At 38.4% G+C, this 12,284-nt stretch overlaps 1 protein-coding gene across 3 annotated transcripts in view; it reads left to right on the top strand.

Moving 5' to 3' along the window:
* The window catches only part of ube3c (ubiquitin protein ligase E3C), a 55,603-nt gene extending 44,564 nt beyond the window's left edge, over nucleotides 1–11,039 (top strand). For 2 of the 3 annotated variants that reach the window (XM_088643838.1, XM_088643839.1), the window contains exons 21-24: nucleotides 1,897–2,085; nucleotides 2,977–3,043; nucleotides 4,111–4,241; nucleotides 10,000–11,039. In XM_088643838.1, coding sequence (XP_088499964.1) covers nucleotides 1,897–2,085; nucleotides 2,977–3,043; nucleotides 4,111–4,241; nucleotides 10,000–10,170 — 558 coding nt within the window. In that variant the 3' untranslated portion in view covers nucleotides 10,171–11,039. Of the gene's footprint in view, nucleotides 1–1,896; nucleotides 2,166–2,976; nucleotides 3,044–4,110; nucleotides 4,242–9,999 lie in introns of those variants that run through there. The other variant, XR_015940979.1, reaches the window with a different exon arrangement.
* Nucleotides 11,040–12,284: the final 1,245 nt, after the last annotated feature.

Here is a 12,284-nt window from a genome sequence, read left to right as displayed (position 1 = left end):
AGACAAAACTACTTCTGCTGTCAAGTACAGCACTGCTGCGATATGTACTTTTAGATGCTGTGTGCTTTATATATCTAGTTGGGCAACTACAGGCGAAAGTACGGATCATTTCATGTAGTGATAAATAAATCTTAACCTGCTTAAGTGTCTAACATATTGTTCATGCATATTTATAAACCTCTGTTTGGTACTCTTAAATGGGTTTGTGATTTGTAGCCCTGGTTCTTAAGATAAAATAATACAGCAGGCCTACCTTTAGCATATTGCTGTCCTTGTCCATCTATTTTTGAGATTTCCCTGAGATACACTAATTCAGAACAGCAATGAATCAGTTTGCTTTAATAAATACAGACAGAGTCATTAATTTGTGTTGGATCGTATTGATTTAAAGTAAATTGTAGAGAATGATGGTGATGCACATTAGCACAATACTTGAAGAATTCAGCTAAATGGCAATAACATTTACTTAAACGATGTTTGTAAGGCACAAATATTGTGTAAATTGACTTCATCTGCGTAGTACACTCTTAAAGAAACCCGGCGGAAATTTCTTGCTTTGGTTAGTATTTGTTTTCCACCTCCCTCTCAAAATATTTTAATGTTTATACTCACACTAACTTTATTGATGAAATGCTCTTTATTTCACAGTGCATCCAGTAATGCACGAACGTACTGTACAAGATCATATTTATTTGAACTTAAATGAACTATGGAAAGGAAATGTTTAAACGGTGGAATTTAGTGTACTTTTTTGGATATGCAGTTATAACTGGACAAACTTTACATTAGAACAAAATATCTTAGAAAGTAGTAGTGATTTAAGCAGATTTTGCATGATGCTTTCACCTTTGCTCCAACAGTTTGTGCATCTCTTATTTTTCTTGTCACAGTTCACATCCTGACATGTTAATCTAGTAGTGAAACGTTGTCAAATTTTCACCTGTTTTCACAAGGAGGGGTCATAAATCCCAGCTTGTCTCCTTAAGAGTATTTCCTGTTCGATATGACTTGGAAGTTAGAGAAATACATTCCTACCATCCCCAACGTGATCAAAGCATCTGCAGTAAGCAGGAGCCTACATACCTAAGGGATCTCCTGGTGCTGCAAACAGGTGTGGCACTTTTAACAGCTGTAGCAATGTGGCAGCGTGTATCACTGTATATACTGAGAAGTACAATTCCTTCTCTTTAAGGTGCACCATGGAATAGGGCGATTTCTTCAATTCTGAAGTTGTAAAGGATTTGTTTTCAGACAAATAGTCCAAACCCCACGTAATAAATGGAACAATCTGAGGGAAATATATCAGAACAGGGATAGTATGAAACAAAACGCACAACTGCAAAAAATGAGGCAAAGAATCACTGTCTCCTTAACTGTGAAAACAGTGAGAAAATGCAGAACAATAAAAAAAAAACTTTTTTTATTGCAGATTTATCTGACCCAATGGATTAACTAAATCCTCACCAGACAGCTTGGTAATTCCTAATCAGTTGTGACATGAGGGGTAGTTTAAGGAAATAGGTTATGTGTAGTGAACAGCAGTGTGTAAAAAGAATTTGAAACCAGTGAGTGATGGACAGTATAATCAAGAATGTCTTTCTTAATTCTCAAGCCAGTTCTGCATTCTTTAAAAGTAAAACCTGAGGCAACTTTGTGATGTGCAGCTGTGCTCTAATTGCTGGTACATGGAAGGTTAGTCACGTAAGTATCATAAAAGTAATGTCAAAACTGGTTTGTCTTTACCAGTAAGTGCAGCAGTCGCAGTTACACTGATGTAAACCAGTGCTTGACAAGACAGTTTTATCTATATTGCGAAGACATCTCAGAACTGAATAATTGGAAAACTGTTCAGGCAGGTTCTGAGAAAGGTAACTGCAGCATATCTGTCCTTGACAGGTGGTTGAACTGAAGCTGGGCGGCAAGGATATCCCTGTCACTACAGCCAACAGGATAGCCTACATCCATCTGGTGGCAGACTACAGGCTGAACAAACAGATAAGACCTCATTGCCTGGCTTTCCGACAGGGCTTGGCCAATGTGGTTAACCTGGAGTGGCTTCGCATGTTTGATCAACAAGAACTGCAGGTATCGTCAGCTGTATAATTTATTGGAATTAGTTGAAAGTGGGCTTATTTATTTGCAATTAGTTACATCACATCAACCAGGTACCTTAACTGTTCATTCTTCTTTTTTCATTCTTGTGTTGCTATTTGCACAGTTGACGTGTTGCATGTTTTAAAAAGCTATGCATGCTGGAATTGGAAGTAGGCAGCTGCGTCAGCATGCGTAGGCTGCAAAGGAACAAGTTAAGGTTTATTCCATGCTGCAAAGAGAAGAAAACAAACACAACGTTTCGGGTGTAAGCGTATTCCATACTGGAATTTTGACAGCATACATCCATTTTTATATCCCAGTATGTCCTCATTTTGCTAGGAAGGTTATATAGCTGAAGAGAGTATGTGTGTTTCCTAATACTGCATGTCAGTTTTCATTGTAATTGTATGTTAATGCACTTCCATTTTAAGCTTGTTGGTTTCTACAAACAGATATTTTCTTGTAATTATCACAGCACAGTGGCAGGTTGCACTGCTGCCTCACAACTCTAAGGTCCAGGGTTTGTGTTTGGCCTGGGGCACCTACTGTGTAGAGTTTACATATTCTCCACTTGTTTTCATGGAAAGTGCTCTAGTTTCTTTCTGCCTTCCAAAGACTGCCTTTCTGCCTTTGGCTGTCTTAACTGGTGTCTCGAAATTGACCCTGCGCTCCTGTCTGTGTGCCCCACGATGCACTGGTGTCCCATCCCTGGGATTCTTAGTTCTTTGCACTCCTTCTCAGGAATAAGCTACTTACTAATAGTCAATGGGTGGGTAACAATACCATTTTCTGTTCTGGGTTATAGAAGAAATAAAGAAAGATAAAAATCTCTTGGTGTGTGTTAGAATTTAAGCGAACTTATACATTCTTTTCTCCCGTCAGGTTCTGATTTCTGGTGCACACATTCCCATTAGCCTTGAAGACCTAAAGAAGTTTACAAACTATTCAGGTACTGTAAATAAAATGCACTAGCCCTAGAAGTCGGGTTTTCTTCTTAAGTTTTATTATAGCGAAAACGCAAGGTTTTTTGATCTCCGTGCTAATATGCAGAATGTGATCAGTCAACCTTATTTTGAATATAAAATCTTTTTTCCTCCCCTTAAATGTTATTGTGAATGCCAAGTTCCTTCACATATTGTAGTAAATGATATACCACTCTTGGCAGCAACTACAGAGGAAGCAAAAGAGGATTGCTTTTAAAGAGAAGCAAATCTTTCCTCAAATGACTCAGCCTTGGTACTAAAAGGATGGCACTTTGATTGCCAGTGAAATTGGGGAGTGCAATGCGATTTTGCTTTTAAGACCTACGATTAAGGTCTGAGTTAGGGTTTTACTTCCATCTAGTGGTTATTTATCAAACCAGCCATTTTAGTTCAGGTCAGTAGAATTCGTCCATGTTTTCAATTTATTCTGTATACATTACATTTGCACTAGTGTACGCGTATCAAATATGGGAAAAAAGAAAACTGCAATAGATAATTGTACACCCTCATGAGCAATGTCCCGAATTGATATGAACCCCATTATATTTCAGAAAGACAAATATTTCAGTTTGATATTTGCGTTCCTGAAGAAAGATAAATTTCAGTTAATTTCTGGGTTAACTGTGCAGGCAGTGTTAAACATAAAACTGTTTCCAAGTGGCATAGAAAAAGATTGTTAAATCTTTTTCTATTGTTGACTTCAGTTTAATTAATTCACTGGATCCTCCATATAATTCACGTGCTCTGTTTTGAATAAGAGCAATGAAAGCAGAATATATTTACATTCAGGACATACGTCACCTGTGACACATTAAATGTTAAATTCATGATGTGTAATGAAAAATGGCAGCAAGCAGAAATGTTTCCCATTTCTAAATATGTATTAATATTTCCAGATTGTCTCATTTGGAACTTCATAATATTGCATATAATGTGCTTTTCGCAGAAACCAGCACATTTTTAAATGACAAATCTACCAGTCCAGAAATACTTCTGAAATACCTCTATTTCATTCATCGTAATCTCATTTCAGGTGGCTACTCGGCAACTCATCCTGTCATCAAGATCTTCTGGGAGGTTGTTGAAAGTTTCACTGACGAAGAAAAACGCAAGCTGCTCAGGTTTGTCACAAGCTGCTCCAGACCTCCGCTTCTGGGTTTTAAGGTGAGTCAGACAGCAGCTTTGAGCTGGAATGAACACGGTTAGCCTCTCGTTCTCCTCAATAAAATACTTACAAACGCATGTACAGGACACAGGATGACCAAATATAGGAAACGGGCTTTTAATTGAATCCGTGCAGTGCTTGAATAATTATTTCCAAATAAGGCTCCGATAAGGCTACCCTGGAGTGTGTCTTATCTCTCCTATTCTTTGGCTTTGCAGTTCACGGCCTTCACATTATAATACAATTTGAGGCTTTGCGTAATACTCAAGGGTGTGGGGTTTGTCTGCCCTCATAAATTTTGAAGTTGGAGTGACTGGATTGTGAATGTCAGCACTGTTATCTTAACTTATATATTGAAAGGCACAGTCGTTAGTGTCCAATTATAAAGCAATTAGGTGCTGTGGAGCCTCTGTGTTCCCTTGCCAAATAAATACATATCTGCAAAACTGAACAGCAGTGGTAAGTGAAGAAACGGAAAAGGTATTGAAGCGGTTTGTTCACAAGCCACACTGGAGGGATTAGTCTGACAGAACAATAAAAGCAAATTAACCATCTGTTTGTGGAGAGGACTCTCTGGTTACTATGCTCAGTAGAAAGCACATACTTCTTATTCCCAAGACTGAAACAGGGTGGTGTGAGCAAACATGCCAAAAATTTCCCTTGGAAGATGGCAACATGATCTTAAATGTTAGATTTCGTTTAAGGATTTCAAGTGACATTTTCTGACGAGGAGGTATTGTTCTACAAGAGATTTAACTAGGCTTTCCTATGTTTATTACACATAAATCAAAATAGTTTTGGTGGTTGGAGTGCACATCTTTCTGTATTGTTTTGGATCAGGTTAGATTTCAAATCAAATGTTGTTAAGTTTTGTTAGTGATTTTTAATGATTGAAAAGATTTATGATTTATGAAATACAATTTACAATTTAATTTGGATTTAAAATTGTTTAAGCCTTAAATAATCAAAGGTTGAAGTTTTCCCCCTACAATACTGGGAGGGGGATAGGACTTTAACATAATTTATTTCATATAGACAGTAGGACATTTTTTTATGTAGGAAAAACACCACGTATCTGGGAACTAAAAATGAAGGGCAATATTGTAAGATTTGTTTTTCAATTCTGTATGAGAGTGTGCTGTTACAAGAAATCACCATGACTAACGGCCATGTGTACAAAGGTTTAATGGGACATTAACAAAACAATATATGTAAAATCAAGAAGTCCATTGTCTCCTACTGTACATTATACATTTTCCTTTTTGTTCTATTCATCCTATTAGACCTTTAGTAATGCTTTCTGCTTACATATTCATATATATATATACACTTCTGTGTATATACTCTGTATATTTACATTAATATTTTAAGTTGCCAGTTCTTGCCTGTGTCTCTGCACACATCCAATTTGAATTGGGTAATTAAGCTGACCTGCTGCTACAACACCTGTACTACATGGGGAGAATGAGCACCTGTTCACACACTCTTCCGAGAGGTCCGAACCAGCTGTCATTTGTCATGCAGTGAGTTCCACAGGGCGTTAGAGAGGAGGTCATTCCAACTCACATTACAGGCAGCTCACAGCTGATCACAATTTCTGTAGCACAGCAAGCTGAGGAAACGTTGGCTTAACGTTGAGCTGCCTAGTTGTACTCTTTCATTTAAGGAATTTCACAGACACCTAATGAAACAGTCCATGGAATGGATCCCAGGGATACAGGCTTAAACAACATTGCTGGGTAGCTTGTTCCAGACTCCAAGAGACCAGGGATTCCTTATTCCCTGGCTTCTTTAGGTCAGTGGCTGGATGACAACAAAATAAATTAGATGGGTTGAATAACTGGACAACACAGTGGCCCACTGGCAATCCTGCCTCACAGTGCTTGGGCCCTGGGTTCAGTTCCTGGGGTGCTGTCTGTATGGAGTTTGTATGTTCTCTTCGTGTATCCGGCCTTGGGCCCATTGCTTGCTGAAACAGCTTCCAGCTCCCTTTCAACCCAGAATTGGGTAAAGAGGTTTAAAGATGGATGGATTGAATACACATAAATAAATTAAAAAATAAACAATGAGCTGTGAACCTTCAAGAGTCTTAAACCACAGAAATTCATGAAACCTCATATTGACCTGCTGCTGTTGGCTAACTGTAATTTCAGCTCTGCATTGTTTCAGTAAAAAGAATTTACTTTATACAAGAATATAGATCTGAAGCAATATTATTTGGGATAACTTTTAATATATATCATTGATTATTAAGTTCTCCAACACAGAATGTCTGTATTTTGTTAGAAACATGTTTGAAGCAGGGACTAAAGTATTTAAATGCGCAGTAAAAACATTGATGGCCATTAGAGGAGTTGAAATCCATTAAGGATTTTATGCACTTATGCAGTACAGTAGAGAGCTGTAATTGTCAATTGATTGGTTTTATTGCTCAGATTTCCTCCCCTATGTCTCTCATATTGTATAGGTGGTTATATAAGCGCAATGGACAGCCCGTCGTTCTCCCAAAATATTTAAAGACAGAACATTGAAATTTCTAATTTCATTCATTTGACTTTGGGGAAAAATGACGTTTGTAGCCTTCTTGGTTGGAAGGTACGGTGCTCCGAGGTTGCACTTTGACTCTGCCCTCAGCTACAGCCAGCTTATCTTTAATTAGGAGCAGTAAATGTCAAAGAATTCATTAGACAAGAAATAGCACTGTCAGGATAAGCCATTTAAAAAAGGTGATGGAAACCCTTTTCTCAAAATTATCTTTCTCAGAATGACACATTCTCAATAAGCAATGATAGTTTAATACGTTAATTGTCAGAAAAATGGGGTTGTTACGGCAAAGCCTTCGGATCCATTTAACTGGGCTCATAAATTGTTGAACCTCCGCCATGTCTTAAAATAGCCGTGCGAGTCGAGAAAACCTCTGTAAGCCACAGTTGCTGCAAATCTTCAAACAGGAGTATCAGAGCATTCTGATGTTAACAACTGAACATTTTCGCCTTCTAAGTAAAAAAAAATAAAGCTCCTTGTGGGGAAAAATAAAAGTTCTTCGAAGTCTGTCATCCTTGCAAAACAAAGGACTGCAGTGGTAGAACCGAGATACAGTAAGTGACGTGTATCTAAATATTGTTGTAGAGTAATTGAAATAGCTGACTCTCCAGGTAAACCAGTGTATTAAATATGATGCTTCCTGCAAAATAGTCTATTAGTAATACAGCATACAAAATCAGTAGATTTTTACGTTGAACAGAAGAAAGATTGTGACTGGCGTTCCCCATACAGCAGCTCTTAAGTGGCTAAACACTGCCCTGCACTGGGGTATGATGAAGATGATGATGTGCCAAAGTATCTTGTTTCTACAAGTACCAGCCAAAAGATGTACATAGAGAAGCACGTTGCACAGCTAAATATCAAAGTATCAAACTGCCTGAGACAATACTGTACTAGGTAAAATAATAATAACAATCCTGACAATAAAGTGTCTTTCTGGACACTGCCCTCAAAGCCCTTTACAGGTAATGGGGACTCCCCTCCACCACCACCAATGTGCAGCCCCCACCTGGATGATGAGACAGCAGCCATAGTGCGCCAGAACGCTCCCCACACACCAGCTATCAGTGTGGAAGAGAACAGAGTAATTAAGCCAATTCATAGCTGGGGATTATTAGGAGGCCATGATTGGTAAAGACCAAAGGGATATTTAGCCAGGACACTGGGATAACACCCCTACTCTTTTCTAGAAATGCCCTGAGATTTTTAATGATTTTTAAATTTTAAATTTTTAAAGTCAGGACTTTGGTTTTATGTCTCATCCGAAGGACAGCGCCTTTTTACAGTATAGTGTCCCCGTCACTACACTGGGGCATTAGGACCCACACAGACCGCAGGGTGATGGTCCCCTGCTGGCCTCACTAACACCTCTTCCAGCAGCAACCTTTGCTTTCCCAGGGTCTCCCATCTAGGCACTGGTCAGGCTCACACCTGCTGAGCTTCCATGGGTTGTGAGTTGTACGTTTCAGGGTGATATGGCTGCTGGCTATAGGGTTGAGGTTAGTGAGGCACAGCTCCTGACAAAGCACAGTCCTGGCACTTCCCAGGCACCCACAAGCTGTCAGTGAGGAACGTGTGGCATCTTCAGTTGGCACTGACCCTTAGCCGTATGTTAACCTGTAAAAGGTTGCGTGGGCAGGTGTGAAGAGCTTATCTCCTCATCCCCATTCTCCCTGCACAGTAAAGGTGTTGTTAATGAGAACGAAGATGGAAGCAAAACAATTGACTGTTCTAAACTGGGTGGCTGCATAATGAAAAAGAAAATGGTTAAAAACTGGCCCAAAATGAAAGAGAAAGGTTACAGAACGCAGAAGAGAGTGTGACAATGCTTGTAACTAATACATTCCATAATCTCTTATTAAAATTACTGTTTTTAGGATAACAACACATATGAGCAAAGTCCTCAGAGTGTTGTTGTGAAAGAAGTGCTTTTTTGTTTTCAGTCCTAAATGCATCTCCTCTTAGTTTCTGTTTGTGAATTTGTGTCCACAGTTAATAATTAAACTTGAAACTTGTTGGGTCCACTTTATCAATGTCTTTGTGGATTTTGAGAACTTGAATTGAATCCCTGAATAGCTTTCTTTGTTCAGACCTACAGAGTTCAAATTCCTTTAACCCAAAACTGAAAATAATTTGTTTGATTCTTTGAACTGTTTCTATGGCTACAATACTCGTTTTACAGTATGGTGACAAAATGAATGCAGTCTCAGAAATAGAGTGTTAATGGTGTGTTGTAGTTGTCTTATAACGTCATCCTCAGTTCGAGCAGTATACATCTCACTGGACCTGCAAGCACTTCCTCTGCCTTTTTATTGCTTTTACTCCTGTTTACAACAAGTTGGAGCCTTTTTTTTCCTTTACAGAACAAAATGTGGATTCATTGCCTAGGAAAAGCACAGTGACTGTTAGTTTTTATCTTTGAAGACTACTATGAAACGGAGTAATGCAAGATAACATTATCCTTTTTGTGTGCAGTTTGCCATACATCATCTACACAAACAGGTTACAAGCTGAACCTTTTCACACTTTAATTTTTAATTAAGTTGATACACCCAGCCCTCAATATATGAATGTTATTCACTCCTTAAAACCTGTTAAGTGAAAATATGTAATCCGGCAATGAAACTTCTGTTACATGTCAAACCTTCCATTTCATTTCTTAGGTTTAGTATTAATATTTTTACCCAAGAACTGAACTGTCAAAGTAAGAACACTATTTCTTGGATATCATAGCTTGTTACGCTGGTACAACGGTTGACGAGATAAAATTTGTAACAATTTTTTAGATAAATAACATGTGAGACAATTCTAAGAGCACAGATGCCCTGGAGAATTGTGGGAAGCTATAGTAGGAGTTCTCACTCTTCGGATGGCTTGTTCCTTTCGGGTGACGTACCTTCGTTGTAGTGAAGATCTCTTTGAAACTGATAAACGGGTAGGAGCTCGCACACTTCCCAGGAAAATTCCTACACTGGATGTTCATTAACAGATATTCCCCATAGATTCAGAAATGGATGAGAGTCCAATTTAAGCCCCTTTTCTATGTAAAAGGCCAGATTAAAAGTTAGCAGAGATGTTTTGCTGCTTGTGTTTTTTAACCTGTGGTGCACTTAGAATAACTTTAGACAGTACCTTTAAAATAAAACACATGTCTCTTACTTAAAGGTGTAACTGTGTTTAATCAACGCTTAACGTCCTCATGTCTTGATACAGGAGCTGTACCCTGCCTTTTGCATTCATAATGGCGGGAGCGATCTGGAGCGTCTGCCAACGGCCAGTACCTGCATGAACCTGCTGAAGCTTCCCGAGTTCTGCGACGAACACCTTATGAGGAATAAACTGCTGTATGCCATAGAGTCATCCGCTGGGTTTGAGCTGAGCTGAGAGTCTGCAGAATTTGCCCTTTAGGGAATACATATAGATATATGAGTGCCTAATGTGTGACAGCACCATGTTTAGGGAAAAACAAAAGCAAAAAACATCCATTGAAATTAGTAGAACATAAAAAAAAACATTACAGGGAGAATAGGTAAGGATAAATAAGATTTCAAAAGTGCACTGAGAACATGTTTAGTTTTAAATTTGTGTTTTAAATAACCTTACTTGAGTTGAATAAGTACAAAAAAAATCCAAGCTGCTTTTTAAAAAAAAGAAGAATTTAGTGTTAAAACAGGCTTTCTGGGCTGTTGCTGTGTTTAATTCCCTAGTCAAGCACACTCAAAATATCACCAAAGATTCAGCTTTGACTCTGTGCTGTTTCAAGGTTGTTTTGAAATACAGGCAATAAGAAGACATCAGTCCAAGCCAAACTGAAGATTGTGTTCCACACAAGAAGTGTGGAAGATTTGTAACGCAGTCCGCATTTTGTGTTAAAGAGGCACTTAGGATGTACTGTTTTTTTGCCCAAGTGATTTTGAGTTAACACCAGACTGAAAGATTTATTTTCCACTGGAAGTCATCAAGATTCTTCAAATTTTTTGGACATCATAATGATTCTATCATTTTTATTTACATTACCATAGTATAAATGCAAAAGCTTTGGCGTGCCTGTAGTGTGCATTGTATTTGGCAAAATTACACAATATTTGAGATGAGTTCTGAAAAAGGAGTTGTGAATATGTGTATGTTTACGCTGTTCTTTTACTGTTCCTCACACAGTTATCTGTACAGTTTTTCTTTTTCACGTGTATTGGAATTCTATGGGATAAAGCTTTACCTTGTGTTTTCCCCATTTATTAAAGTGAACAAACAAACTACTCTCTTTTCCTGATTTGATGTTTTTGGCATTACGAATTATTGCAGTATATTTTACATCAAGCGAAGCATGTCAGCTGTTATTACTGTCAATTCATTTGGCTCAAGCCTCTATCCTAGAACCTTGACATTAAGTTAAAAAAATGTAATATACTGTATAATGGAAAGTGTAACAGCATAAGTAAAGTGTGAAAGCTTCATAGCTTGGTACTGACTGTTCAAGTAAAATAGCATAAACATAATCCAGTAATTTAGTAAGTCATTAAAAACGATTAAGCATATAAAATAGAATGGGCAATCGCAATTAATAAGGTGAATATTAACTTTATAATTTGCTTGAATAGCAAGATACAGCAGGAGAGAGAGTCCGGAAAAAGATACGTGATCTTGTGTGCCGGATAATGTAGAGTAACATAACTACTGCTGGTGCTGGTTGCTAGACAGGAAGAAATGTTCTAGAATCTACAGGCGTAGTCTCTCTAAGTGGATTAATTCTGCATTTAATAAAACCCTAGATATCTGACCATCGTACCTGCTTAGTGGCACCTTACAAAGCTATTTCAGATTAAATCCTGGCCACACAAAAGTCTACATTTTAAATCCTCTTCATCAACTCACACAGTATATTTTCCCTGTATATTTATTGGCAATAGTACATGGTTTCTCAGTTTGTGCGCAGACTAATGCTTGTCGAGCTCAAGAATTCACTATTTTAATGCCGTGGTTCTTGCTGCTCAGTAAACTTAAGAATTATTGTTATTTATTATAATTAGTTTGTTTAGCAAACGCTTTTTTTCCCCCAGGCATCAACAATAAGATGGGCGCAGTGTTTAGCGTTGCCGTCTGTCAGCGCTGGGGCCCTGGGTTCCATTTCTGAGGTGCTGTCTGTGTGGAGTTTGTATGTTCCCTCTGTCTTTGTGTGGCTTTCCTCCGGGTGCTCTGGTTTCCTCCCACAGTCCAAAAGCAAACTGGTAGCTTCTGGGGAAATTGGCCCTGGTGTGAGTGTGTGTTTTCGTATCTGTGTGTGCCCTGTGGTTGACTGGTGTCCCATTCATACAGTAGGCTCTGGCACCCCCGTGAAGCTGTATTGGATGAAGCAGTTGCAAAACTGATGGTGGGATGGGTGAAAAATAAAATGCAATGAAGTTTGTTGAAGGGTCTGTGAAATTAAAGTCCAATTTCCATTTCTTGTAAGTTGAGTTGCTCAAGTGAAGCTGTAAATGAATGACCCACTATTTCTTCCC

The sequence above is a fragment of the Lepisosteus platostomus genome, chromosome 8 (assembly GCF_059453375.1).
Source record: "Lepisosteus platostomus isolate fLepPlt1 chromosome 8, fLepPlt1.hap1, whole genome shotgun sequence".
Classification (NCBI taxonomy): domain Eukaryota; kingdom Metazoa; phylum Chordata; class Actinopteri; order Semionotiformes; family Lepisosteidae; genus Lepisosteus; species Lepisosteus platostomus.
The sequence above is the reverse complement of the archived record's forward strand: the minus strand, read 5'-3'. Positions and strand labels throughout refer to the sequence as shown.